Below are 26,120 nucleotides of genomic sequence, written 5' to 3'. Positions count from 1 at the left end.
AAAGATGTAATTCTCTTTCCCATTGCATGCTTAATTGGCTCAGGTCACACATTGACTGGAGCAGATCTTTACTGAGTTCGAGGGGCAGTTCACATCAGCAATCTGGTCAGGTAATGGCAAGCCCAGGGACACATTTGGGTACTATCTAACCAGATTGAAATAGGGGCAAGTGTTCTGAAATATTGAGACACCCTCCCCTGCAAGCTGTCAATTACAATATATTACTGGGTTCATTCAGCACCATTGCAGCCTTGTGAAGGCAAAGCATGAGGCTTCTTGCAGTCTGATGGGGGAGAATGATCAGGTTATGGCACAAGGAGCTATGGAGAATTCAGGCAGATGTCCTGGCTCCAGGCACAAAAGCTGAAGATGGGAGGAGAGTGAGGGAAGCAATGGTAAGTGAAAGGCAGTGGGTACCTGAGATGTGCTGGACAAAGAATTGGGCAGGTGCGCTGATGCGGGGGAGGAAGGTTAGAAGTAAGCTGCCTAAAAGGCTGGATGGTGCCCCCGATAGATGTGCTGTTGGAAATTATTTTGTTCCAGGCGCTGGTGGTTCCACTGAGCAGGTTTTAGAGTGGAAGAGAAATAGCCGATCTGTGTTCAGGCTCACACCCTCTGTCTCCACAAAGGCCTCAGTAGGTTTTGTTTTTATACCTTGTCTCCAAGTGTGAGTTTAGAAAGGGAGGATCTGAGGCCAGCTGAATCCTGTGCTCTCAGGGCTTAGTGAAGCATTAAACTGCTCTCTTGCCATAACCTGCATTGCTGGCCAGTCTGTCAGACTTGGATTATTTTTTTGACGGGTGGGAATGCAAGGGCACAACCAGCAGAAGACCTGTCCACAGCCAATACTAACAAGCACTTGTGCTGGATGAGCCACGTGACCTTGAGAGTGCAGCTTGATTCTGCTCCTTGTGGAGTCCATGGAGAAGACTCATTGGGGCCCAAGAGTTTGATCCAGCTTGCAATGACCCTTCACAGCAATGAAGTCCGGGTTCAAGTTCTTCTGAAGTCAACAGAAGCCTTCATGGACGCTGGACTGAGCCTGTCAAGTGCAGCTGGAGGTGGTGGGACATTCAGTCTTCCACATCTGCCTTTCCTCCCTGTACTGGGCCACTGAGGTTCAGTTGTTGAGCTGCCCTCTTTGAAGAAGGCTAGTTCAGTTTCCAAGCCAAATCCATTGCTGGAGTGGGAGGGGGCTGCCATGTAAAACTCTGCTGTGGCCTTAGTCCAGCATTGTCAGCTTGAGAGAAATCAAAGCGCTGCGCTCAGTCACTTTCTCCTGCGAGGTGACAGGACTTTGCCATATTTGGGCAGGATACGCTGGCACCAGTTAGCTGAGCCAGTCTTGACTCGTGACAGTGTAACCCTCACACCTAGGCTACGTCTAGACTGGCATGATTTTCCGTTAAAAGCATTTGTGGAAAAAAGCGTCTAGATTGGCACAGATGCTTTTCTGCAAAAGCACTTCTAGACGCGGTTTTGCGCAAGAAAGCCCCGATCGCCATTTTCGCCATCGGGGCTTTTTTGCGCAAAACAGTTTTTAGCTGTCTACACTGGCCCTCATGTGCAAAAACATTTCCGGAAAAGGGCTTTTGCCCAAATGGGAACGTCAAAGCATTTACGCAAGAAGCACTGATTTTGGACAGTAGAACGTCAGTGCTTTTGCACAAAATCAAGCGGCCAGTGTAGACAGCTGGCTGCTTTTGCGGAAAAACTTGCCAGTCTAGACACAGCCCTAGTGTGGTTCACTATCCCATGTAGTGGCACTTAGACCATTTACAATGCGTGGTAAGAACAAGGGAGCTCTACAGCCTAGTCTGGAAGGCAGCTGGCTTTATAGCTCAAGCTGTAGAGGCTCCTACATTGAACTTCAGAGGTCCCAGGTTTAAATCCACTTGGTGGCAGTTACACCAGCACTTGGGCAGTGCATTGCCTCCCCTGGCCGTCTTAATTGCTAAATGGAGGGTCCTCATGCCTCTAGGTATAGCTCTCCCTGCACCCCCACAGGCATCAGTTGCCTAGGAGTAGAGCCCTGCATGGATACACAATTTATATCTGCAAAAGTGAGCTGGGGAGGCGAGTACCTGTGGCTATCTGCGAGTTTGTGAGCTTCTGGATACAAAATCTGTATCCGCCTCTGCAAAAATGAGCTGCAGCTATCAGTGGAGGTGCAGGACTCTACCTGTGTGTCCCTTCATGCTGCCTGATGCCAAGCCTCCTTTGCAGAGTTTGGCCCAGCATATTTCTGGTGCGGGGATATCTAAGGGGCCACTGGCCACATGACACCCCCCACCTAGTCTAGACAAGTGTTGGAACAACCCCCCTCTGCCCCAGGCCACACCTCTTCCCTCCCTTACCCTGCCCCCTCCCCACCTTTGCTCTGCCCATGCCCCACCTCTTCCCCAGCCAAGGCAGCCTGGAGGAATATCAGGGTCAGAAGCAGTTTTTCCCTTTGTTCCCCTCTCCCCCCCACACTCACTGGCAGCAGCAGGAGAAGCAGAACAAGGCCGCCCCAGCTCGCTTTGCTCCACCAGCCATGTTGCTTCACTTCCCACCAGTGAGTACAGGGGCAGAAGGGCCTAAGGGGGGGATGTAAATAAAGGGAAAATGGTGGTGGAATAGCTAGGAGGTCTGGTTTTATCTCTGGTGCCATCACAAATTCCCTGTGTGGAACTCACCCAGAGCCTCCAGATAGAAAACACATGCAGGTGCCTAACTCCCACGGAAACCAATGGCAGTTAGGGCCCTAAATACCTGTGAGGAGTTCTAGTGACCTTTGCTCTGATTGAGCCATACAAGTGGGGTTCAACAGGAATCCAAGGTGAGCCCTGGTGGGGGAATCGGGCCCCAAGAGACCATGCCAGAGACTGGCAAAGGGAAAGAAAAGCAGGGACTTTCCATTCCTCCCATGAGCTTCAATGAAGGTCCAAGAACAATTTCAGGCCTGCCCTTCCACATGGTACCAGTCAATCACCTACAGAGAGGGAGGAGGAAGAGGCATGGCCCTCTTCCCCTGGCACTGGCCTGCGTGCCAGGCTACAAATTACTGTAGCCCAAAGGCGCTCAGCTGGAGAAGGGATCATGCTCCAGTGCAGGCCTGTGCACTGCAATGCAAGCTGTGCACCCTTTGAACCTCCCTGCACTGCACTTTTCACCGCTGGGATCGAGGGTAAGGATACAAACCTCCCAGGGCTGGCACGAAACTGAATGGATGCTAAGTGCTAAGAGATCCTTCACTATCCTAGGGAGAAGTTTTGTGTAACAGGGAGGAGGAGGCTTCCAGAGGCCTCAGTCACCTTTCTTTGTCTTGGACTCTTTCCAAACACCTGACCTATGTAATGCTTAGTCATACAGAATCCAGTCCCAGGATTTGGCTCAGACCAAAGTCCATGTACCCCAGTATCCTGTTTTCCCACAGTGGCCAATGCCAGGTGTCCCAGAGCAACAAACCAAATAGGGAATTAGCAAGTGATCCGTCCCCTATTGCCCATTCCTAGCTTCTGACAAACTGAAATAGACACATCATCCCTACCAATCCTGGCTAATAGCCATTGGAGGATTTCTTCGCCACGAATTTATCTAGGTTTTTATTTAATCCTGTTAGTCTTGGCCTTCACAACATCCTCTGGCAAGGAGTTCCACAGATTGTGCATTCCTTTGGTTTGTTTTAAACTCAGCATCCAATGGGGCTCACAAAGGGAAGAGCTTCCTCTTTCATGCAGTGAAAATGGAAGTCTTGTTTGGTAAACAATAAGTTATGTCAATATCTTAGCAGAAGCCGCCTGGCTCAAAAGTAGCTCCAATCTCTGACTAACCATTAAGCACATTGTTGCCACTGAAAATGACTCCAATAACTGCACACACAAATCACAAGAGTATGGCTTGTTCTCTCCAGTCAGTGCAACACCCAAACCTGGTTGGCAGAGTGTGCTGGGCTGAGATGCTTGTAATTCTTTGCAGCGATTTGGAGATTAGCTTTGTGTTTCTCTTTCTCCCCACCTGCCAGCCATGCGTGTGGTGGGTCCTGTCTGCTGCTGGTGCAGAAAGGTTTCTGAGGCTATTCTCTCATCCGTGGTCTTTCTTTAAAACAGGACTCAATCCAAGATTGGATCCAGCTAGGGGGAAAAACCGCAGGAGTGTTGTGTTGTGTGTTGTGGAGAGACGGAACACGTTAGTCCTCGAAAACCCAGAAGATCAGGGATTTCTAATTCCGCACTTGCAAATAACAAGTAAGTGATTTAATTAGAGCTGAAAGTATTCTGGGAGGGAGCTGCCCTGGAAGGTATGTCCAGCTTCTTGGCTACTTTTTTGTATTTTTCCCCTTCCCCCTCCCCCACACGTGCCTGTACAACTTTCAAAAAGTATTTCTGGGAGCATGTAGTTTCCCTCATTCCTCCTAGTTTTACCCCTTCAGTATCAAGAGCCTCGTCGTGTGTACAGGGGACTGGTCAGGGTTTGCACCCTCTTTGCACAGGTGCAATTGATTGCACAAGGTCCAGGGTGAGAGAATCAAATCCTACATGGCTTTAAAATGTTCAGCTTTCCTTCCATTTTTAAATGACACATGATTTAGACTGTCAGATCAGGGAGTGGCTCTTCTTAGGTGTTTGCACACACAATGCTATCTTATCATCCATCGATCTCAGAGCACTTGACAAAGGGGGTCAGTCTCATTAGCCCCATCTTACAGATGAGGAAACTGAGGCACAGAGAGGTGACGTGATTTGTCGGAGGTCACCCCGCCGGTGAGTGGCAGGGGTGACCCGAGCACAAGTCCAAGGTTCCACCCAGCAGTCATCACTGTCTCCAGATTGGATTTTTATCTGCATTGGGCCCCCTCAGTGCTATTGTAATACAAATTATGGGAAGCTGGGGACTTCTGTGCCATTATGCAGAGTCCTCTGGGGAGTACAGAACCTCCGCAGCACACTGTGTGGCTTAGGGAAAGGTTCTGCTACCAAAGCCAGTTTACACTGGTCTTTCAGCTCTAAGAACTGGAGCTGAAATACTGGCCCCATTGAATGGCAAAATTCTCATTGATTTCAGGGAAGCGAGAATTGCATCCTATCGCATCTAAGCCAGATGTTAACCTCCTTTGACTTAGCAGGGAATATGAATTAAAAAATAACCTTTTTGAACAGTTTTAACCAGCTGCCCCATCCATGTTGTTGTTAGTGGGCTCAATGGGAGCCATGTTTTAAACTGTATTTAAACATGGCCCTTCAATGTGACACTGAGCCGTGCACTAGAATAAATCCCCACCCTTCTGTTTTACTTCTTGCTTCCAAAACACTGAGTCCAGCTTCTCAACGTGCCTGGGAGTTGGGGTTCTCACCTGTTGTGGTGTTAAGAGCTGCTATTTACCTGGTGCCTTATGCCCTAAGATCCTGGTTCAGAAGTAGCTGGTCAGCGAAGAGTATGTTTGCTAGCCGTGAAGAAAAGGTTCAGATGCTGGGATAGAAGCATATGATTTTGTAGTGTGGCCCTTTAAGAGAGGCTTGGTCTCTCTGGCCTTTCCTTGGGTAGGTAGGATGGCTGCTGTACCCACAAGAGAAAGCTGGGGCTCCTGGTACAAAGGGATGTGTGGAGAGGCTGGCTTGCTTGTCTGGGTTCATCTCAGGCATCGGGGTGGACCTGGGAACAGAACTGCAGCCTCCTTTGCCTTATGTTTGAGCTGCAGGAGCCAGAGGTCCAAAGGTACCATGGATTTGCTACCTCGCTGGGCAGCTGCTTTCCCTGGCCTCCTTCCAATACATGTTACTAATTCTTCAGGGGGGTAGCTGAGTTAGTCTGTAACAGGAACAACTTAAAAAACCACAAATAGTCTAGTAGAATCTTAAAGAATATAAAAAAATAGATGGTATCATGAGCTTTCATGGGCACAGCCCACTTCTTCAGATGACGGGAGTGTTGGACGTCCAGATCCAAGAATAAATAAGGAAGGGAGTTTTATTCTTGGATCTGGACTTCCAACACTCCAGTCATCTGAAGAAGTAGGCTGTGGCCGCGAAAGCTCATGATACCCTCTACATAGTTTGTTAGTCTTTGCAATGGTCTCCAACCTTTTTAACCACAAGATCACTTTTTCCATGTAAGTGCAATGTAAGATCTACCTCAAACCCAAATACCCTTGCCTGGCTTCCTTCCCCACCTTCTCTGAGGCCCTGCCCCGGCTCCACCCCTTCTCCAAGGCTTCAACCTGCTCTCTCCATCCCCCTTCCTCCCCCATCTCATTCACTTTCACCAAGCTGGGGTAGGGAGTTGGGGTGCAGGCTCTGGTCTTAGGCCAAAGGGTTCAGAATGTGGGAGGGGACGCCCTGAAGGTAGGGAGGTGGGGTGGGTTCTGGAGTGGCCTAGGGCATTTGCCTGGGGAGTGCAGGGTTGGGAACTCAAATCCTCCCTCCCTTCCCCACCCACTCTGGGAGTGGCCGGACAGCCAACACAAGCTGCCCCAGGGATGGAGTTGGTGCCTGCATTAGGAAAGCAGGGTAAGGGATCCTCTGAAGGTAGGTTGGTGGGGTGGCCTAGGGGGCTAGGGCATTCAGCTGGGGAGCACAGGGTTGTGGGGTTGAGTCTTACCCCCATCTTCAGAGTGGCTGGACCCAGCTGCCCCAGGAATGGAGCACCAAAGCTAAGGCAGGATTACTCCTGCCCTGGCCCTGCACCACCCCTGGCATGCATATCAGTGGCTTCATGTGTGCTGCCCCTCATCTACAGGCACCAACCCCACAGCTGCTTCTGGCTAAAGTTCTCCATTACTAATCAATGGGAGCTGCAGGAGTGGTGTCTGCAGGCAAGGACAGCAGGTGGAGACCCACTACTCTGACCTTCTCAGGGACATGCCAGCCACCCCCAGGAGCACAATTACCAGAGGGATAATTATTCCAGACGTGACATTTTAGAACTCACTACTCAAAGAATTAAATATAAGCCTAAGAGAGAAATGAAAGTTATGAAATGCACCGACCAGTCAAAAACCAAAAATAATCCACTTTGCAAGCAGTAAAAGTAGTAACAACAACCCCCCACATACGTGTTGGCTCAGCAGATGAGAGGGAAGGACAGTGTGTGTTTGTGAGAGTGACAGACACACACACTGAGAGTGACAGACACACACACTGTGTGAGTGATGGATTTGCGTTGCCAAGCTCCCTCCGTCCCCTTCTCTGTGTGGAGATGGTACAGAAATGGGGGGAGGAAGGACACCCGGACATCAGCACCCCCACTTCTTCCTCCCACACCCTGCACAGCAAGAAGTAGGCTCCCAAGAGGCAACTCCAAGGCAGAGGGCAGGAGCAGCATGACAGTAGGTGAAGGGGCAACTGAAGTGCCAGCGCTTGATAGCTTCCTGTCCAAACCAGTCAGGATCTGTCAGAGGCTCCAAGATCTATTGGTAGATCCCGATCTACTGGTTGGTGACCTCTGGACTAGACTATTTGCAGGGCTGCATTATGACTTTCATGGGCCCTAGGCACTTTTGCCTTCATGGGCCTCTTCCTCCATAAAAAAAAATATTAAATATTATTTTTGATATAACTTTAAATACTTCAACATTTTTTTTTCTGTTTTAGGCAAAATTTAATAGATTTTTGTGGACCCTAAAAGTTTCATTTTTTTCTGATGTGAGAAAAAAATTGAAACATTTTCTTCGACCCTAAAAGTTCATTTTTTTTCTTCTGATTTTGAAAGAAATTAAAACTTTTAGGGGCCCACGAAAATGTATCGTGGGCCCTAGGCACTGTGCCTACTGTGCCTAATGGATAAGTCGTCCCTGACTCTTTGTTGTTTTTTAAGTTTTTCTGTTACTAATTGTTAGGGAAGGTAGTGACAGGCTTAGAACTGAAAGTCAATTCATTGCGCTGGAGTTGCTGGATTCATTCTGTTTTGAGGCTTCAAAGCTAATACCGAACCCCTCTCCCAGAGAGAAACCTGTGCCAGACAGTGAATTCATAAGAACATTCCTCTGACAAGCAGGGCGGAGTCGCCCGCTCTGCTCTTTCCAGCACAAACTGGTTTTTCGAGTCATTTTTAAAGCAAAGCTCCATCTCTGCTTCTGGATCATCCGGTAGCTTGGGGAGGAGCCACCCAGAAACTGCTCTTTTAAGCTGCCCCAGACCTTCCCAGCTGGAGCCTGTCATTCCATCTCCGCAGACAGGAGCAGAGAAGCGGTCCCCTGAAAAGCTTTGCGGACGCCAAGAGGGGAACTAAATTCCTGCCAAGATGTTCAAGGGAGTGGGCAAAGGCTCCCCCAGCAAAACGTATCAAATCAAGCAAACCAAGTAAGTGTCATTCCTTGATTTTGCCGAACTCTTATGGGGTTACAGGACTTATGGGAGAAGAGGTATCCAGGGCAGAGGTCACCTCTGAGTAAATGAAAAGATCTTTCTGCTGAGCACTGAGCAGCCAAAGTTCTCTTTGGGAATCCACTGCCAAAGGGTTGGAAACTTAGCCAATATGTCCCCTTTCTCCAGGGGCTGTGCACTGTCAGTCTCCCTGGCGCTCCAGCCCAGAGGTAGCTGCATGGTTCCTGTAGGAACACCCTCTAGTTTGCAAGGCACTATCTGAGTAAGATATTGCAGGGATCAAGCCTGCGTGACATGAATTCAGATGAGCAGACAGGAGGCTGTCGTGAAAGAGGCAGCATCTAGACATGGGTATTTCAAGGAGATGTTCTCAGACAGACAAACGCAGCTTTGCTGGAATGTTCATAGCTCAGTGGGTGAACTCAGCGCTGGGGGAGGCAAGTCTCTAGTTCAGCCCCTTCCACCCAAGTCCTCACCCCCCCAATGTGAGCCAAGCTGCCCCCACATAGGGCAAGCCTTCAGTCTTCTGCGTAAGCTTCCCCAGCCCCAGAACATGGGGAGGAGGGCAGTGTGCGGCCCCACCTTGCCCACCCCTGGAGCATGAGGAAGGTTGGCATCCCCAAAATCCTACCCTGGGGCATAGATAGGGGGCACTGCCCCAGCATCCCCAGCCTCAGCATGGCTGAAGCCCAGGGGCAGCCCAGGAGCCTCACTGAAGCTGGGGGTGAAGAGAGAGTGGGGCAGGGCGGGGCTGGCAGTTTGGGAAGGCCAGGCCATCCCCTGCCCATCAGACCTGCCGCCCATGGCGCTGTGGCATTTCCAGTCTCCAAACTGTGCGTCCAAATAGGTTGGCGGTGGGTGCTGAGGTGATGCTGCCGTATGAGCTGAGGTGGCCCTTGAAGAGAATGTGAAAACCTTTGGAAGAATCCAAACCAGAGGGTGCATCTCGTACCAAGCTCAGAGCATCCCTGCTCTTGGCTGCATGGAAAAGGAGGGGGACAGGACGGGCTGTACTTTGTGGGTAGAATTCATCCTGGCTACAGGCCATTCCCCTCCAGCGTAAGCCCATACGAATTCCACCACCCTGTTACTTCTTTTCAGTCTGCACACGGGTGAGGCCCTGGGGGAACTGTAGCAGGCTCAGTTTCACCCTGCGGAGTGGTGTGGCATTCATCTGTCAGTGTGAGGGCTGAGGCACAGAGAGGAAGAGACATCCCTTTTGGGGTAATTTTAGCGGGAAGCCAGAGGGCTCCCAAACGGGAAGGGCTTCCCAGGGCATCTTTGAGAGGGAGATCTTGTAAAGGCAGCCCTTTCCCCTGCTCATCCTGCAGACCCCACCTCAGGGTTGTTTTCCACCCTCTTCCCCTGTCATGTTTTCAGAACCACAGTCCGGCCTATGGGGGTTGTTTTAAATGCTTCCTGCCTTGCAAAATGGGAGGAAGCACACCATGGGACGATTTGTAGATTTACAAAAGCAGAAGTAATGCAGGGCTGCACATCTCAGCTCAGCCACCGTTTGCCCGAGAAGGGGCTTGCCCAGGAAATCTGATGTGCAGATTGGGGGCTGGAGAGTCCAACAGCCAGAATTAGTGGATTATCCCATCTACATACCCATAACTCCATGTTTAAAAGCAGCTTTTAAACTTGGTTGTACCCTAAAGAAGATTTATTTATTCCCATTAACACAAGAACTAGGGGTCACCAAATGAAATGAATAGGCAGCAGATTTAAAACTAATAAAGGAAGTACTACTTCACATAACGCACAGTCAACCTGTGGAACTCCTTGCCAGAAGATGTTCCCAACCCTGTGTCAGAGTATCCAAGGGAGGACAAGTTGGAGGGGTGGGAACTGATGCTGCATATGTGATCAATCCCATTCATAGACAGGAGGCGGCAGAATTGGTAGAGCTGGCTGCCTTGGGTGTGAGGAATTGGAAGATTTTTCAGGTGTGTCTACCAATGTGTCCTGGAGCGGCTGGGCACAGCTGGATATTAACAAATTGATTTCCTGGGTGTCCTGTTCCTCCTGACTGTCTGCATTACCCCCATTTGAAGAGGAATAGTTCCGTACCAAGACAGGATCTAGGATACCTGAAGCGAGTGGCACTTCACAAAAGCTTATGCCATTTAAAAAAACCAACCTGTGCATGTATCTGAGGTGCCACCAGACTCCTTGTTGTTTTGGCTGAAACAGACTAAGATGGCTACCTTGCTGAAACCTGTCAAGGGGAAAGAACAGGGGAAGTTGGGGAAGGGGGATAGATAGGGGGCTGGTAGCCCTACTGAAATGCAGCAGGGCAGATTAAAGTAAGACTGGAAAAGGGTCATGTTTGTGCTAGAAAGAAAAAGACGGCCAATTGACCTCTTAGTAGAAGCGAGATATCCTAGGGATTAAACCAAAAAATAATGAAAAGGGCGCTTGATCCCTTCCAAGCACTAATTAGTCCTTGCCATTCCCTGTGAGGGGGAATAGACCGCGGCCAACTTCTCTTACTGATGGGGAAAGAGACTGCTGTCGAATTCTGCCAGCACCGGTGCTGCCCTATTGCAGTTAATGTGGCTGCATCTGAGTAAATTAGGTTAGAATCCAACCCCGTGAGATTCAAGGACTTGTCCAAGACCAGGTTCCTGGCTCCTATTATCCTGCTCCATTCGTCAGTCCAAGTCGTCTCTCTCCAGAGCCAAACAGTCGAGGCCTTAGCTCTTCAACATGAGGAGCCTTTCTTCCAGGCTGCCCTTCCCCTGGATCAGCTGCACTGTACATTATAGGCTCTATACAGGAGATGGGGGAGGAAGCAAAACTGCCCCTGTGAGGTACCTTCTCCTGGCTTCATCCGTAGCAGGCAGGAGAGGTCAAGCAGATCGGTCATGGGGCTGGAAAGACGGACTCTGGGGAAAGGCTGCATGATGCAGTGAATCAGGCCCTCAGGAGTGGATAGCAGCAAAAAAGTGACCAGGACGGATGCAGGGGAACTGGCATGGCCTTCAGTAAGCTGCAACAGTCAGAACGGTCTCCCAAGGGAAGGCTGCATAGCAGGGGCTCATCCACCAGGCATCAGGCCTAGCTGCTGTTTCAATGTCCCTCCCTTGGGGTCCCCAGCAGGGCCCATCTCCTTTATCCCTCCCCAGGGTTCTGTTCTGTAAAAATAACCATCCCATGCAACCCAGCACAACACTCGCTTTTCCCCAAGCCCATAGTTCACACGGCCCCATGCTGGGCTTGGTCGTTCCTTCCCAAAGCCCGGTCCTGCTGCCACCTCCAGTCTCTGTCTTCTCCTTGGGGCGTCTGCCATTGCTCCTTATGGCAGGGGCTCCAGCCAGGCTTTTTCCGCTGGCTGGGTGGAAAGTCCTTCCCCGGTCCTCTCTGATCCTCTCTTCTCCTGGAGCCTCCTAGCCCTGCATTCCTGATTGAGACGGCATCTCTCATGGGACACAGCACCTCTTCCCAGGGGCTCAGAATGGTAACCTCCCATCTACCACCTGATTCCTGGCCTCAAATGTCAACTCTTGAAGTGTGAACTTTCCTGGTCCCTTGGCTTGGGGATATTACACTGAAGATTGTACAAAGCCCCCTCTATAGGGAAGAGTTATGCTATATTTGGCGGCAGGAGGAGTTGGAGTATATGAATGGCAGGGTCTCTAATTTCCATTATTCTGGCTTGGGCTTCTCCCTCCCTCCCAAGCAAGAATGGCTTTTGGATTTCTCCTGTTTTCCTGAACACGCACCAGGAGATAATACTCCACGAGCTGGAGAATTAAAGGTCCCTGTGATTCAGCCAGCTCTGAAGCCAGTTTGGAAGGGAATGCAGCCCTCACAGTCCACGAATAAATGATTTTTCATTAGAAGCTGTGAATGTCAGATCCCAATGGGCACTTCTCCCTAGTTTGGGACAGCGGGGGGGGGGGGGGGGGCATTCAGGGATGTGGTGCAGGCTTGGCCCACTGGAGACAGACGCCAGTGCAAATTCTGGATCCAAATCCAGACATTCCCAAAGGCTGTTCCGCTGTGGGTGCTTAGTACAGACTCCTCGTGAGGTCTGTAATTCCGAAGAACAGTGTTTGACTTTCCCTGCCCATATCAGCTGGCTCAGAAATGCAAAAGTGGAACTAGGAACAAGTGAATTCATTCACTGAGCTGTCTGGACATGCAGCAAGGCAGTGACTAATGGTCCCCTCCCTAAGCAGAGAGCCAGGGCAAGAATTCTGGGTGGGACTCCAGTGTTTGCTCTCGGAGTCCCTCCTCATTCCAGAGACGGGGAGCTGCTAGAGGTGTCAAGGAAGAGTGAGGCTCTTATGCAATGGACAGAAAAATGAAAAACCAGCCTGGTACCTGCACTGCCTCATCAGGGAACAGCAACAGGCTCCTGGCTGGTTGCTCTTCTAAACCCCCCAAGACTCTACTGTCTAGCCAGATGCACAGCAATCATTTAGAGGACAGGCCATGGCTGCACCTCCCACAATTTATTGCACAAGTCTTGCTACCGCGCACACGCTGTGCACCTTGTCTGTGTGTGTCAATCACGTGGCTGTGAGAATCAGCATCAGCAAAGTGCCCTTCTTGTGTGGGAAGCGGGACTGAGCTACGCAGAGGATGACCCCACTTAAAGCTTCCAGGAGCTTTGCACACCCTACGCCTCGCAATCCCACATAGAGCCAGCTCAGAGCCTAGGGCAGGTGGGTGCGGGGAGGGAGGTTGGACTTGCACCTGTTCTGGGCACCAGTGGCATAGCTATGGGTGGGCTAAGGCTCATCCACTTTTCATCCAGGCCCACCCAGCAAGAGAGCTGACCCTGCTATGCCTGGCGCACTGGTGCCCTGCCACCCAGCACTTGGGCTGGGGAACAAGACCGGGGCTGACCCCACTCCAACAGTGCCCTGCCACCAGGTGGTCTAGCTGGAGAGCAGGGCCAGGGCTAACCTAGTGCTCAGTGCTCCAGTCGGAGAGCGGGGCTGGGGCACAAGGGCTGACCCTGCTCCGCTGGCGCTGTGGCACCCAGGTGTGGGGGCGCTACTGCCCCCACCGTCGCCCACCCACCCAAAATCAGGGCCCACCCAAGTGGGCCCTTCTGGCTACACTGCTGCTGAGCACCACCAAAAATCATTCAACCCTGTGACTGGTGAAACCACAGGCAGCGCGCCACGAGACAGAGAGAGAGAGAGAGAGAGAGAGAAAGGAGGGAGACAGCAAACAGAATGAGAAATGGGAAAGCTGGTGCGAACGGAGCAGCATCTCCATCTCGGCACAGCTGTAGCTCTGTGGTGCATTTTAACGAAAGGGTGGGGCCCCTCCCAGGCAGCTTTCTTCTGATCCTGTCTTCCTTGATTTATAGTTGCAGAGAGGGCAGGCGTGTCTGAGCATGTGAATGTGTGTGTCCCCGACTGGGGGTGTGAGTGCAAATCTGTCTCCCGTGTGTGCGGGTGTCTAATGCATGTTAGTGTGTGTGCAACCCATCTCTGTGCATTGGGGTGTAGGCACGCGTTATGCACGCATTGACACAAATCTGAGTGAAGCTAGGCAGCAGGAAGTATGTTTCTATTATGTTTTCGTATCACCTTTGGGGCACATGGAAATTCTTAGTCCTGATTCATTGGTCAGGCATGTTGGGTGTAAGTTAGGGTGTGTCTACACTGCACTCGTAGCTCCAAGTAAGCTACACAATTTGAGCTATGCAAATTGCATAGTTCATTTTGAGGTAATTTCAAAAGAGCTTATTTCGAAAATTGGTGCTGTCTACACAGTGCCACATTGTGAAATGGAGCGCTATTTCGCTATGTCCCTTAGTCCTTGTGGAACGAGGTTTACAGGGACGTCGGAATACTGAGCCCGTTATATTTCAAAATAACAGACTTGCTCAAAAGATGCAGAATAGCTATTTCGGGCTCCGCAGTGTAGACGTAGCCTTAGTCAGCAAACAGATATCACTAGCCAAAAAATGTTAACTTCTACAAGTGTAAGTTACTTTCCCTGTGCTACTCATTTGTGTGTCTCCCCACCTCCGGCCAAGGGTTTAGGCAGGTTGCATCCTCTCCTGCCCTTAAGCAGTAGCCCCCTAATCTGACTTGTGCAGTCCTCTCAGTTGTTTCTCCAGCTACACCAGCCCTTCCATTTCAGAGTGACCGTTCCATTCATTTTCAGCGCCTCCTGAGTGCCAGACCCTGGTGGGTATTGTGCCAGCGTGCTGCTTTCCAACACCATTTACATCACTGCTGATGGCCCTGTGTGCACAACTGCAGAAGCACACCCAGAGGCACGTGCGTCTCCGAGCGCCACGCTGTTCGTACGCCTGAGACGTGACTCGGGTCTGTTTTTGTAAGCTGTTCGCCTCGGGCACAAACTAGGCGAAGCAGCAAAACATTCCGTAGCTGTGAGGGGCAGGCACTGATTGGCTTGCCAAGGGCAGCGGAGCCAGCTCAGGACCACACAGTACCATGCAAGCACCGTGTATAATGCTAGAGCTGCAGTACCCGAGTGCATGCCCAGCATAGGGACTGTGCATGGAAATCTGATGGCAGTGGAGTCTGCTATTGTGAGCCTCAGTCTGAAGGAAGCCCAGTAGAGAGGTCTGACTGTAGACACGGGACTGGGTTCCCCACTGCCTGACTCCAGGTATGCACCAATGGAATTGCACTGGAAACAGCTGGGTTCCATCAGCTGGAGTGATGTAGTGGTGAATGACACCCAAGGATCCAGAAAGCGGCAGTAGTGCAGTTGGTGATTGCAACTTGCCTCGCAAGGATCCAGGGAAAAGGCCGGGGCCTTGCTTGATCCAGAGATCGATATTCTGGCCTGGCTAATGCTCTGACGCAAGAGTTTGAATCTCAGCACACCAAGAGCTGCTGTCAAATGCACCCGCAGCGCGTTGTGTGCAAAGAGCACTTGGCAGAGACAGCCAGTTGGAAAATGGTTCCTGCGCAGTGTTGAACTAACCCTGGGACTGCACGGACCACTCTCCTTTGCCACCTCCTAGACCTGAGTCCCCTGGAGCCTGAAAGGACGCGGTGGTCACAGTCCTGAGAAACCCACAGCCGGGCGGCTCTTTGGAGGGGCTCTGGGTAGTGAGTGAGACCCTCCTCAGGAGGGCGGTTTGCTGTCATCCACTGGTTTGTTTCCCCATCCCCTCAGGTCCTCGACCAATGACCTGGCCATGCTCATCTCCCGCATGCAGACGAATGCCGACCAGGTAGAAAGGGACATCCTGGAGACGCAGTCCAAGCTCAAGAAGGTAACCACCGGACCAAGAGGAGGGGTGAATGTGGGCATGAGGGGAAGGTGTAAGAACATCCACGTTGGGCCACGTAGAGACAGTGGCGCTGAAGAGTTTTTGAAGTGGGGGTACTAGCTGTACCCCTCCCTTAGCCCATCCATGCCCCTCGCTATCTCTTAGCTGGAGCCGCTGGAACTCCACATGTGAGACTGGCAGCCAGGACACTGGGATGAGCAGTGGAGTCCCTGGGTACAAGGCCGGTGGCTGAGTGGGACCCTGGGCCAGCGGCAGAGCTCCCAGGCAGCAGCCAGGCCGGTGGCCAGGACCCTGGGGTTGACAGCAGAGCCCCTGGAGCCAGGCCAGTGGCCAAATGGGACCCAGGACTGACAGCAAAGCCCCTGGGCAGCAGTGGGCCTGGTGGCTGGGAGGACCCCAGGCAGCAGGGGTGCAGGGCCCAGATGCCTGGTGCAAAACGTGGAGTTGCAGCACCCCTGCACCCCTACTTCCCATGCCTGTGCATGCAGGGAGCAGGGAGATGCCAGGAAATGCAGCACCAGTGACACTTGTGCAGGTGCAGGCACTTGCATTGTGCACCGACTATAGCGTCCACTGGCTTCCTGGGTGACTTGAGCCAGGATCACCTATGATAAGATCAACCTAGCTGCGAGCGTCGACTCACTAGGTGAGCCGCAAAAGCTCCTCACCTATTAAACCATCTTGTTAGTCTTTAAAGTGCTACGTAGTTTTTCCTTTTGTTTTAGGTGAGCCTGTGAGAACCTGGGGTTGGGAAAGCTCACACCCTACCTACAGCAATGCTCTGACCTAGACCCCTCGCTTGCAAACTAACCCTGTGGGGGCTTTGTGGCTGTTTTCTTTGGCCGACAGGACATCAGTAACCACCAGCAGAACAAGGCATTCGAGTTCCAGCAGGAGAATGCGAAAAACCTGAAGGAAGCGGAGACCCTGCTGAAGGATCTCTTCCTGGATGTGGACAAAGCAAAGAGGCTGAACCATCCCCAAGCCACTGAAATAGAAAAGGAGTAAGTGGGGAATGAGCGACTCACGCCACTCTTAGTCGGCCGTGCAAAGGAGTCAGGGTCCAGTCCTACCTCTGATAATTATTAAGGTTTATTATATGTAGCACCTGGGGACTCTAGTCATTTGACCAAGGAACTGTACAAACTCAGAACCCCGCCCCAAAGCACTTCTGTAACTCTGCAGCTTTGGTCACTTACCTTCTCTGCCTCAGTTTCCCCATTGATAAACTGGGGATAATCCCCCCGGCAGAGGGGTATGGCAAGAACTGAAGAGTAACTGTTCCCAAAGGCCTTCGAACACAGAAAGTTCTGTCTAAGCACGAGGCATTGCCGCTGCCCCAATGCAGTACCTAGGGTTGCCGGATGGTTTCAACAAAAATACCAGACACACTTGACAAACATGACATCACAATCTACATTACATCTTATTTAGAAAATACCGGACATTTATATTTTCTCAATTTGTTTCCCAAACAGAAAGCTCAAATACTGGACTGTCCGGTTCAAAACTGGACACCTGGCAACCCTAACAGTACCTGAAGGTTCTTGTCCTCCTTTCTCTGATGCAACAGGTTTTGATTGAACATTGGTGGAACGAAACATAAAATATCACGGAGTACATTCCCAGAAGTGCAGCCTGAGACCCACACCTATGCTGTGTGTGCAGGGCCATAGGTATTTCGACTTCCAAATCCTGTGTGTGCTCATAAATGGGCCACTGCGACTGCAGTAATTACATGTGAAAATATGAGTGAACGAGAATAAATAGCTTCTAAAAGAGAACATTTCTGAACTTCCACTATTCAGACGTATGTCAAACCAAATACAAAGCTCAAAAAGCACTGCCTTGGCCTAGCCATGCTATGTTAGTATTAATGCCATTCATTCATAGATCTCAAAAACACTTTGCCAAAGGATCATTTATCCCCATTTTACAGCGAGGAGGCATGGAAAGGCAAAATGACTTGCCAAAGGTTGCCTTGCAAAGTCAGAGTCAGGAATAAAAACCAGGTCTCTTGAGTCCAAGATCAGTGGCCACTAAACCACCCTCTCCCCTGCAGTACAAGAGACCCAGTGGGAAAGCGGTTTCCCTGCGGCAGCACTGGACACCTGCACAGAGGCTTGAAAGGGATCTTACTGAGCTCTGTGCAAGCACAAATGTCTGTGCTCCATCCCATGCTCCCCCTTGGGCTTAGCTCAGGAAAGAAACCCCCTAGCCAGAAAGCAACTCAGCATGTGCCCTGTGCCACAAGGGGAAAGCAGAGCATGCTGGGTTCTCTGAGTGAAGTCCTGGCTCCACACAACTCCCCTTGGCTTCCGTGGGGCCAGGATTTTGCCCTGCAGTCTGTTCTCGCCCCTGGAGAACTGGTGATGAGCCGTATCTGTCTCCTCCCCTCTTGCATGCAGCATCAAACAGCTCCACGACCGCGTGACACAACAATGTGCCGAGTATCGAGACCTCTATGAAAAATTTAATGTCCCTGAAGGGGGCTCCAAGGTGGACTGGACCAAACTCCTCGACCAGAAGCAGGTAAAATAGCGGTTCCAGCGCTGCGGGGCAGAGGCATGCTCTGAGAAGGCAGATGTCAGCACTCCTGCATCAGCAGGCGAAACAAGGCCGGTCACTTGTCTGAGATGCTAGACCCCGTATGGGGCACCTCTCCCTTTCGATTGGCACCTCTGTCATATGGCTCACTCCGGCGGTGGGGAACAGGGGTGGGGGCGTATTTTTTCCGTTCGGTGTGTTCATTGGTGATTTGCAGTGTTGATCCCGTGTTTGGTGGGAGCAGGCTGCCTCTATCACAAGCATGTGCATATCGGGGACTTTGTTCTGGGGGCATGTGGCACCCGTACTCGAGTTCACAGAGACTCAATTGAAAGTACCCTAGTAGCAGATACCACTCCCCTTTCATCACCCCCAAGCCCTGGTTGTGTACCGTGAAGCACAGCCATGTCAGTCCAGGTCCATAGCAGACCAGCCAGTTCCAAGTATGTCTCCACTGCACCTGTGGCTGGCTCATGCCAATTGACTTCGACTAAGGGGTTTAACTGTGGTATAGACACTGGGGTTCAGGCTCCAGCCTGAGCGCTGGGACCTTCCCACCTCGCAGGCTCCAGCCTGAACCGGAACAGCTGCACTGCAGCTAAACAGTCCCTAAGCCCAAGTCCTGTGAGCCAGAGGCAGCTGGCACAGGCCGGCTGTGGGGTTTTAATTGCTGTGGGCTGCCCCTCTGTTGGGCAATGCGGCATAAATACCCTCTTTGCTCTCCATGCATCTGGACAAATACTAGCTGAGAGGACTGAAAGTAACAAAACAGGCTGACAAATGGGCCACATGTTCTCTTCCAATTAACCGGAGGAGAACGGTCCTGGATTCCAATTCCCAGTGCCCAGCTGCAGTGGAGAGTCCCCAGCAGAACCTTTGGCACTAGCCTCTGGCAGCAGGAATCTAGGGAGGGGTGTGTTATATCCCCTAGAGAAAAACACAACATGGGCCCTCACCACACACCTCGTTTGTACGCAGGAGCATGTCAGTGCGGGCCAATATGGCCCCACCGTGCCAGAGCTGGAGAAGCAAATAGCAGAGCACAACATCCTCCAGAAAGAGATAGAAGCCTATGGCCTCCAGATCAAGAACCTCCACACCCCGGTAAGTTACCCTCCCTCCTTCCCTCTTTTACCCTGTCTCCACCTCGTGAGCCGTATGCTCATTCCTGGCGGGGATCCGAGGGACTCAGTCTCCACTGTCATCCCCATTCTAGCTAAGTCGGCTTCCTTCTTGCATTCCAAGATCCCTGCCACCCGCGGGGCTGTTGATCACACCTGTCCTGCATGCACAGATCACTGACTGCTCTCCCAGGGCCCGGCTGAGCCCCGTGCAGAACCTGAGGTGGATTCTTTGGGGACAGTCTGGTTCAGAACCCTTGTCTGGAAGCTGGAATGGGTCTCACTAAAATATTGCTCCAGAATATTTGAAGTGTCAAGTGTTCAGGGCCAACAGCCATGAGAAGGAGGGATACTTCAAAGCTTTGTTGGTTTTCAGAAGTTCAGGCCCCTCTCTGGCCAACCATGTGGCCTTTGTTGTCTCTTCTGTGCCCTATGACTAGGCCCCTACCAAATTCACAGCCACTTTGGTCAATGTTCTTGGTCATAGGATTGGAACAATAGTGAATGTCATGATTTCAGCTATTTAAATCTGAAATTTCACAGTGTTATTTTAGGGGTCCTGACCCAAAAGGAGTTGGGGTGGGGACAAAGTTACTGAAGAGAGGATTGCTGAACCTCCACTCTTCTACTGCTGGTGACAGCTCTACCTTCAGAGCTGGGCCGCCGGAGAATGGTGGCTGTTGGCTGGAGCCACCGCCAGCAGCTGTGCTGAAGTAAGGACGGCCTGGTATGGTATCACCACCCTTATTTCTGCACTGCTGCTGCTCTCTGGCTGCCTACTCCAGAAGTAAAGTGGCAATAACATGTTTCTCCTAAAATCTTGTGACTCCCCTCGCCCGCCTGCAATGCCCTTTTGGGTCAGGACCTCCAGTTAGAGAAATGCTGGTCTCTCCTGTGAAATCTGAATAGTCTAGAGTAAAAGCACACAAAAGGCCAGATTTCATGGGGGAGGAGAGGGAGAGACCACCAGATTTCACAGTATGTGACTCATTCTTCATGGCCATGAGTTTAGTAGGTCCCTACCCATCATGTAGTGTTGGCTGGCCATGTGTAGGCGCCACTAGTCAAGTGGTAACGCAGCTGCCTTACCAGATTCCTATGGGAGCAATGGGTCCTAGTAACTGTGCAGAATGGTATGTCACACTTACTGTGGAGGTAACCAGCATTATTGTGTTTTGTGAGAGAGGGGTGTGCTCTATTGTTTAGATTTTGGGCCTGGAAGCTAGCAATGCCTGTCTTCTGACCCTAGCAATGCCTGTCTTCTGCCACTGACTCACTGTGTGGCTTTGGTCAAATGACTTAGTCACTCCACACCTTAGCTTCCCCATTAGTTAAGTGTGACTAACAGCACCCTGCTGAGATGAGGTTCAGTTAAGCCTATAAAGTACAATAGAGGTGCTGATGGTCACCAAACACTGAAGCAGATGGACCCAGACAGCAGCATGATCCGTGGAGCATCTGGGTTTGCTGCATTTGTCCTGAACAGCAGGTAACACCGCTAAGAAAGGCCTGGAACAGCTCTCCCGCAAAGCGAGAAGGAGGTTTTCGTTTGGCAGAGGCAGCAGGAAAGCTGGCCCGGCTGGAAGCCAGGCTGCATGCTCAGTCTACACCATGGCTCTGGGATGGTTCTTGGGCAGCTTGGAAATGCAGGGGCCAGTGTCAACCCTGCACCTGTACTGACTCCACTGTTTTTCCTCTCCCTTTGGTGGCTGGATAACACACAGGATGCAGCAGATTTAAAGAGCCGGTACAAGGATTTGCTGGTAAGAGTTTTGTTCCGGGATATTTGCGTTGTGTCAGCATCAGGGCAGTCGGCTTGGGCTGCCTTTCTGGATACTCCGAATGGCGGGTGGGTCACCGTGGTGTCAGTGTTCGTTTCCCATGGGCAGAACCTGGTGGCACAAGCCACTTTGTGGGTCACTTCTTAACATCACAGGGCCTGATTCTCCCCTCTCTGGGCATATCAGAGCAGCAGCATTGGATTCAGAGGCACAGACAGTGTGTGTGAGAGGAGAGTCATGCCTGTTGTCATCTGTTTGTGACCCCACAATCCATTGCTCTGGAGGGGATTCAATTGCCACAAGCAGGGCATTATGGGTATATTTGGGATTCTGGGAGACCAAACCTCTCTAAACCTTGGGGTGTTCAAAATCCAGATCCACATTTTGCCAGATGGGGAATAAGCAGCCGGGATAGAGGAATTTGCAAGAACCAAGATCCTGCTTCCATGCAACTGCCCTCCATAGTTGGAACCAAGGAAGGGCAAATAGGGAAAATATCCCCCACGGTGGGAATGTTTCTCGGACTCCCCTGAGGTGTCCACACATGCTTCAGATTCTGGCTTGACAACACTGTCCTGTTTGAAAAGCACGAGGGAGGAGGGAATGAAAATGACACCAGATAAGAACCGGTGAGGGTGTTTGAAAAGGCCTCTGGACAATAACCATGCAGGCCAGTGAGTAGCCCTTTCTCAGTCCGGGTGCTGACGTCTCCTCTCTTTGTCCTCAATGGGCAGAAAGCCTCCATCTGGCGAGGGCAGAGCCTGGCCAGTCTGTACCACCACCTGCAAGGCTGCACCAAGGTGCTGGGTTTCCTCACAGACCAACAGAACAAAATCCTGAAGCAGGACTGGAGCGACCAAATGGCTGACCTGCCAGGGATGCGCCGGGAGTATGAGGTACATGCTCTGCAGGCCCCTCTGTGTCCGAGAGATGGAGGAAGGGTGTCTCTAGTTTAGCAAAACCCTCCTCATTTCCGGTTGGAGGAGGATTCGCTGTAGTGGCCTCTCCCCTCCTGGGATAGCTAGCCAGCTAATTCGCTACTAACATGCCACACGGAACCTGGGAATGAAAATGGGCTTAGGACAAACATGCATAGGCTTAGTCTCAGCCAGCCCAGGCATGGCTACCTCCAGTTCCCAGCCGGCAATTACACATTGCTTGTTCTCTTCTCCCTGCGTGCCTGTGCTTTCACCTGAGCCAGGTAGCAACTATTTTGCACTGTGGCTACCTTTTCTCCACCGCGCTGACTCAGGCAGCCTGAGTGAGCCAATCATAGAGCTGGAAAAGACCTCAGAAGGTCATCAAGTCCAGCCCCCTGCTCTAGGAAGGACCAATCCCAACTAAATCAACCCGGCCAGGGCTTTGTCAAGCCGAGACTTAAACACCTCTAGGGATGGAGACTCCACCACCTCCCTAGGTAACCCATCCCAGTGCTTCACTACTCTCCTAGTGAAATAGTTTTTCCTAATATCCAACCTGGACCTCTCCCACCGCAACTTGAGACCATTGCTCCTCATTCTGCCATCTGTCACCACTGAGAACAGCCTCTCTACATCCTCTTTGGAAACTCCCTTCAGAAAGTTGAAGGCTGCTATCAAATCCCCCCTCGCTCTTCGCTTCTGCAGACTAAACAGACCCAATTCCCTCAGCCTCTCCTCATAGGTCATATGCTCCAGCCCCCTAATCATTTTGGTTGCCCTCCACTGGACCCTCTCCTGGTTGTCCTCTGCTGGACCCTCTCTAATGCGTCCACATCCTTTTTGTAGTGGGGGGCCCAGAACTGGACATAATACTCCAGATGTGGCCTCACCAGAGCCGAATAAAGGGGAATAATGACATCTCTGGATCTGCTGGCAATGCTCCTCTTAATGCAACCTAATATGCCATTAGCCTTCTTGGCTACAAGGGCACACTGTTGACTCATATCCAGCTTCTCATCCACTGTAACCCCCTGGTCCTTTTCTGCAGAACCTCTACTTAGCTGGTTGGTCCTCAGCCTGTAATAATGCTTGGGATTTTTCCGTCCCAAGTGCAGGACCCTGCACTTGTCCTTGTTGAACCTCATCAGATTTCTTATGGCCCAATCCTCCAATATGTCTCAGTCACTCTGGACCCAATCTCTGCCTTCAAGCGTATCTACTTCTCGCCGCTTGCTTAGTGTCATCTGCAAACTTGCTGAGGGTGCAATCCATCCCCTCATCCAGGTCATTAATAAAGATATTGAACAAAACCAGTCCTAGAACCGAACCTTAGGGCACTCTGCTAGAAACCGACCGCCATCCTGACATCAAGCCGTTGATCACTACCCGCTGGGCCTGACCTTCCAGCCATCTTTCTATCCATCTTACCATCCATTTATTCAATGCATTGAAACCCCCTCACTTCTCCCTTAGGATTTCAAGGCTAATGAGCTTCTGAACCAGGAGGAGTGTGTGAACCAGATCCAGGATGATGGAGACAGGATGATTGAGCTGAAGCACCCAGCTGTGGACGCAATACAGGTAGGGTACCAAAGGCCCACTGACAGGAGGGCGAATGGGGCCAATTGCCCCAGGGCCCGGTGATTCAAAGGGACCCGGGGATCCCACCTGCTGCTGCTGCTGCTACTGTGGCAGGGCTGGCGGCCAGAGCCCTTTAAATGGTGCTGGAATGCTGCATGGCACGCTCCATATAGCTCTGGGCGGAGGGGGGAATGTGCCACACTCTGGGCGGTGCTAAGGGCTGACATGGCACGCTCCGGGTAGCACTGAGGACTGGCTGCCCCAACCCTGCCCCTTCTGCATGAGGGCTTGCCACTTCTGGGAGCGCAGAGTTGACCCCCCCCACACACCTTGCCCAGGGGCCCACGGGAAGCTGTCGGCGCCACTGTGGACTCAGAATGGAGCCTGTTTTCCTCCCCTCGCCCTGCTAGGCCAAGCTGGCCTCTAAGACTCTGGCTTCAAAGTCCTGCATCACATTGGGGGATGAAGCTAGGCATTTCCAAGAGTCCCTTTGATACACGACTCACTAAAGGGCGAGCTGTTCTTGCAGAAGATATTCTCCCTGTCCCAGTCAAAGGTCTGACCATGCAGCAAAAGCTAACAAGCCTGAGCTAGCCTGAATCCAGCTGGCACAAGCCCAGCAAGGAGTCTGGGTGCATGCTTGGCTCGCTAGCCTGCTCGGAAGCACACACTGCGCTGGGGAGGCTAGCCCTTTCTTGTTTGCTGAGATCCTTTCACGTGAGCACTGCGGAAGGAGGCTCACCTGTGTGCAAAGCGAGTGTAACTTACACCAGCCTGTCAGCAGGTGGAGATCAAATTTGCCCCCAGGGTAAGCAGGCTCATTGTTTACAGAGGGAGTTGACCCTTGCTTACACATGGGCCTGAATTTGATATTTTAACTTGCGTTGAAGTCAAAGGGAGCTGCACCTGCCTACACCAAGGCTGATTTTAGCCCTGTTAGCATTCAGGATGGGTCAGTATAAATTAAATGATGTAAGAAGCTGCTTCATCATCCGCCCCTTCTCTCTGTCACTTTCCCCACTGCCTGTCCTCTTGGCAAGTTACACCAGTGCGCCACTCCCACTGAACATTAAGTCAGCGCAAGGCACCCTTCGGTGCCACTTCCTCTCCCACCTGCTGTGTAAATCCCACCCCCACTACTGAACTAGGGCCCACAAATTCTGGCTGCCCTGGGCCCTCCATTTTCCAGTAGGCTGAAAGATCTAATGCAGGAAAGTCAATCTGTTTAAAAGGCTAAATGAGGGATAGTCGGGCCTTCAGTGTGGAACGCTGTCTCAGCAGCTTCAGGGCAAGGGAAGGGACCAGACCTGTTGCACCAGTAAGGGATGGTCTGGGGGCTGGTTTAGTTTCGTAAGGAGCAGGTTTTTCCTGTGGCTGTGAACACAGAACTGAGTCCTGGCCAACTTGGGAAGACTGTCTTTCTAAAAGCTGCATCAGCTGCTGTCTAAAGGTTGAGTTTTCCTGCATGAGAGAGTCTGTGAAAAGCCCACCTTGAAAGGATGAATGAGGTCTTATTTTCTATGGTGTGGTCACCAGGGCTGTGTCTAGACTACATGCCTCTGTTTTTCTTCCACTGTTTGATCTGAGGAAGTGGGTCTGGCCCACTAAAGCTCATCATCTAATAAACCATCTTGTTAGTCTTTAAAGTGCTACATTGTCCTGCATTTTGCTGTAGATACAGTGATGCACCTACAATTAAATATGGCCGCAAGTCTCCATACAAAATACTGGAGTCGGAGTTAAGGCCCTTTTCGAAACAGGGGCTTAAAAATGTAAGCTGGCTGTAGGCTGTCTCTTGCAGCATCATGCTGTGAATTGGAACGTTCTTTCCCTGCTGTCTCTCTGGGACTCGCAGAGATGCAGAGAGGAGCCACAGGGGCTGGGAGCGTTAAGAGAAGGACACAAGTGGGAATTGCTCCTGTCTCTCTGCAGGCTCACCAGGAAGCCTTGAGGAATGAGTGGCAGAATTTCCTCAACCTCTGCATCTGCCAGGAGAGCCAGCTGAAGACCATGGAGAGCTACAGAAAGGTAAAATGGGTCCAGTGGACGGACAAGGGCACCGTGACTTATCGCAGAGAATGTTTTTGCAATAGTGGGTGCAAAATTTGCCATCTGGTGGGGATACATTCTTCCCCGGGTAGAAGCAGGCTCAGCCCCTATTGGCACAGGACTCCAAGTCATGCCGTGGCTCTGGAAAGTATGGGGAGCCCTTGCTTCCCCCGAGTCTGGGTCAAAGTTCTACATCCCAGTGGAATGCGCTGCTGGGGATTCTCAGAGGGGAGAACCATTGTGTTATCTCTCTGCCTCAGCAAGTGTGAGCTTTGCTGGAGGTCAGATAGTGTCAGCTCCCTGCCATGCCAGGCTGTCTGCCTTGCCAGTAAGCTCCTCAAGGCTCTCCCTGTTCAAATTTTGCTGAGCGGCACAGGCACCGGTTTTCAGCTTCCCCCATGGGGTTCCAACCCCGTTCTGCCCTGAGGCTCCGCCCCTTCCCACAAGGCTCCGTCCTTGCTCCAACTCTTCCTGCCTCTGCTCCATCCCCTTCTCCAATGCCCCTTCCCCACTCTGCCCTGACTCCATCTTCCCCCTCTCCCCCATGCCTCCCACCTGCCGAACAGCTGATCTGT

General features: G+C 51.5%; 1 protein-coding gene across 1 annotated transcript in view; it reads left to right on the top strand.

The window, feature by feature from the left end:
- Positions 1-4,035: 4,035 nt before the first annotated feature.
- EVPL (envoplakin) overlaps positions 4,036-26,120 on the top strand; it is a 44,078-nt gene continuing 21,993 nt past the window's right edge. Inside the window, exons 1-10 of the mRNA XM_075903624.2 lie at positions 4,036-4,229; positions 8,152-8,279; positions 15,429-15,528; positions 16,396-16,550; positions 17,955-18,078; positions 19,072-19,197; positions 20,939-20,977; positions 21,730-21,891; positions 23,389-23,496; positions 25,429-25,524. Of these exons, the coding sequence (XP_075759739.2) occupies positions 8,221-8,279; positions 15,429-15,528; positions 16,396-16,550; positions 17,955-18,078; positions 19,072-19,197; positions 20,939-20,977; positions 21,730-21,891; positions 23,389-23,496; positions 25,429-25,524 (969 nt within the window). The 5' untranslated portion in view covers positions 4,036-4,229; positions 8,152-8,220. The remainder of the gene's footprint in view (positions 4,230-8,151; positions 8,280-15,428; positions 15,529-16,395; positions 16,551-17,954; positions 18,079-19,071; positions 19,198-20,938; positions 20,978-21,729; positions 21,892-23,388; positions 23,497-25,428; positions 25,525-26,120) is intronic.

The sequence above is a fragment of the Pelodiscus sinensis genome, chromosome 20, assembly GCF_052426305.1.
Source record: "Pelodiscus sinensis isolate ZL-2025 chromosome 20, ASM5242630v1, whole genome shotgun sequence".
NCBI classification, from domain to species: domain Eukaryota; kingdom Metazoa; phylum Chordata; order Testudines; family Trionychidae; genus Pelodiscus; species Pelodiscus sinensis.
Note: the sequence above shows the minus strand (reverse complement) of the source record. Positions and strands in the feature narration are given on the sequence as shown.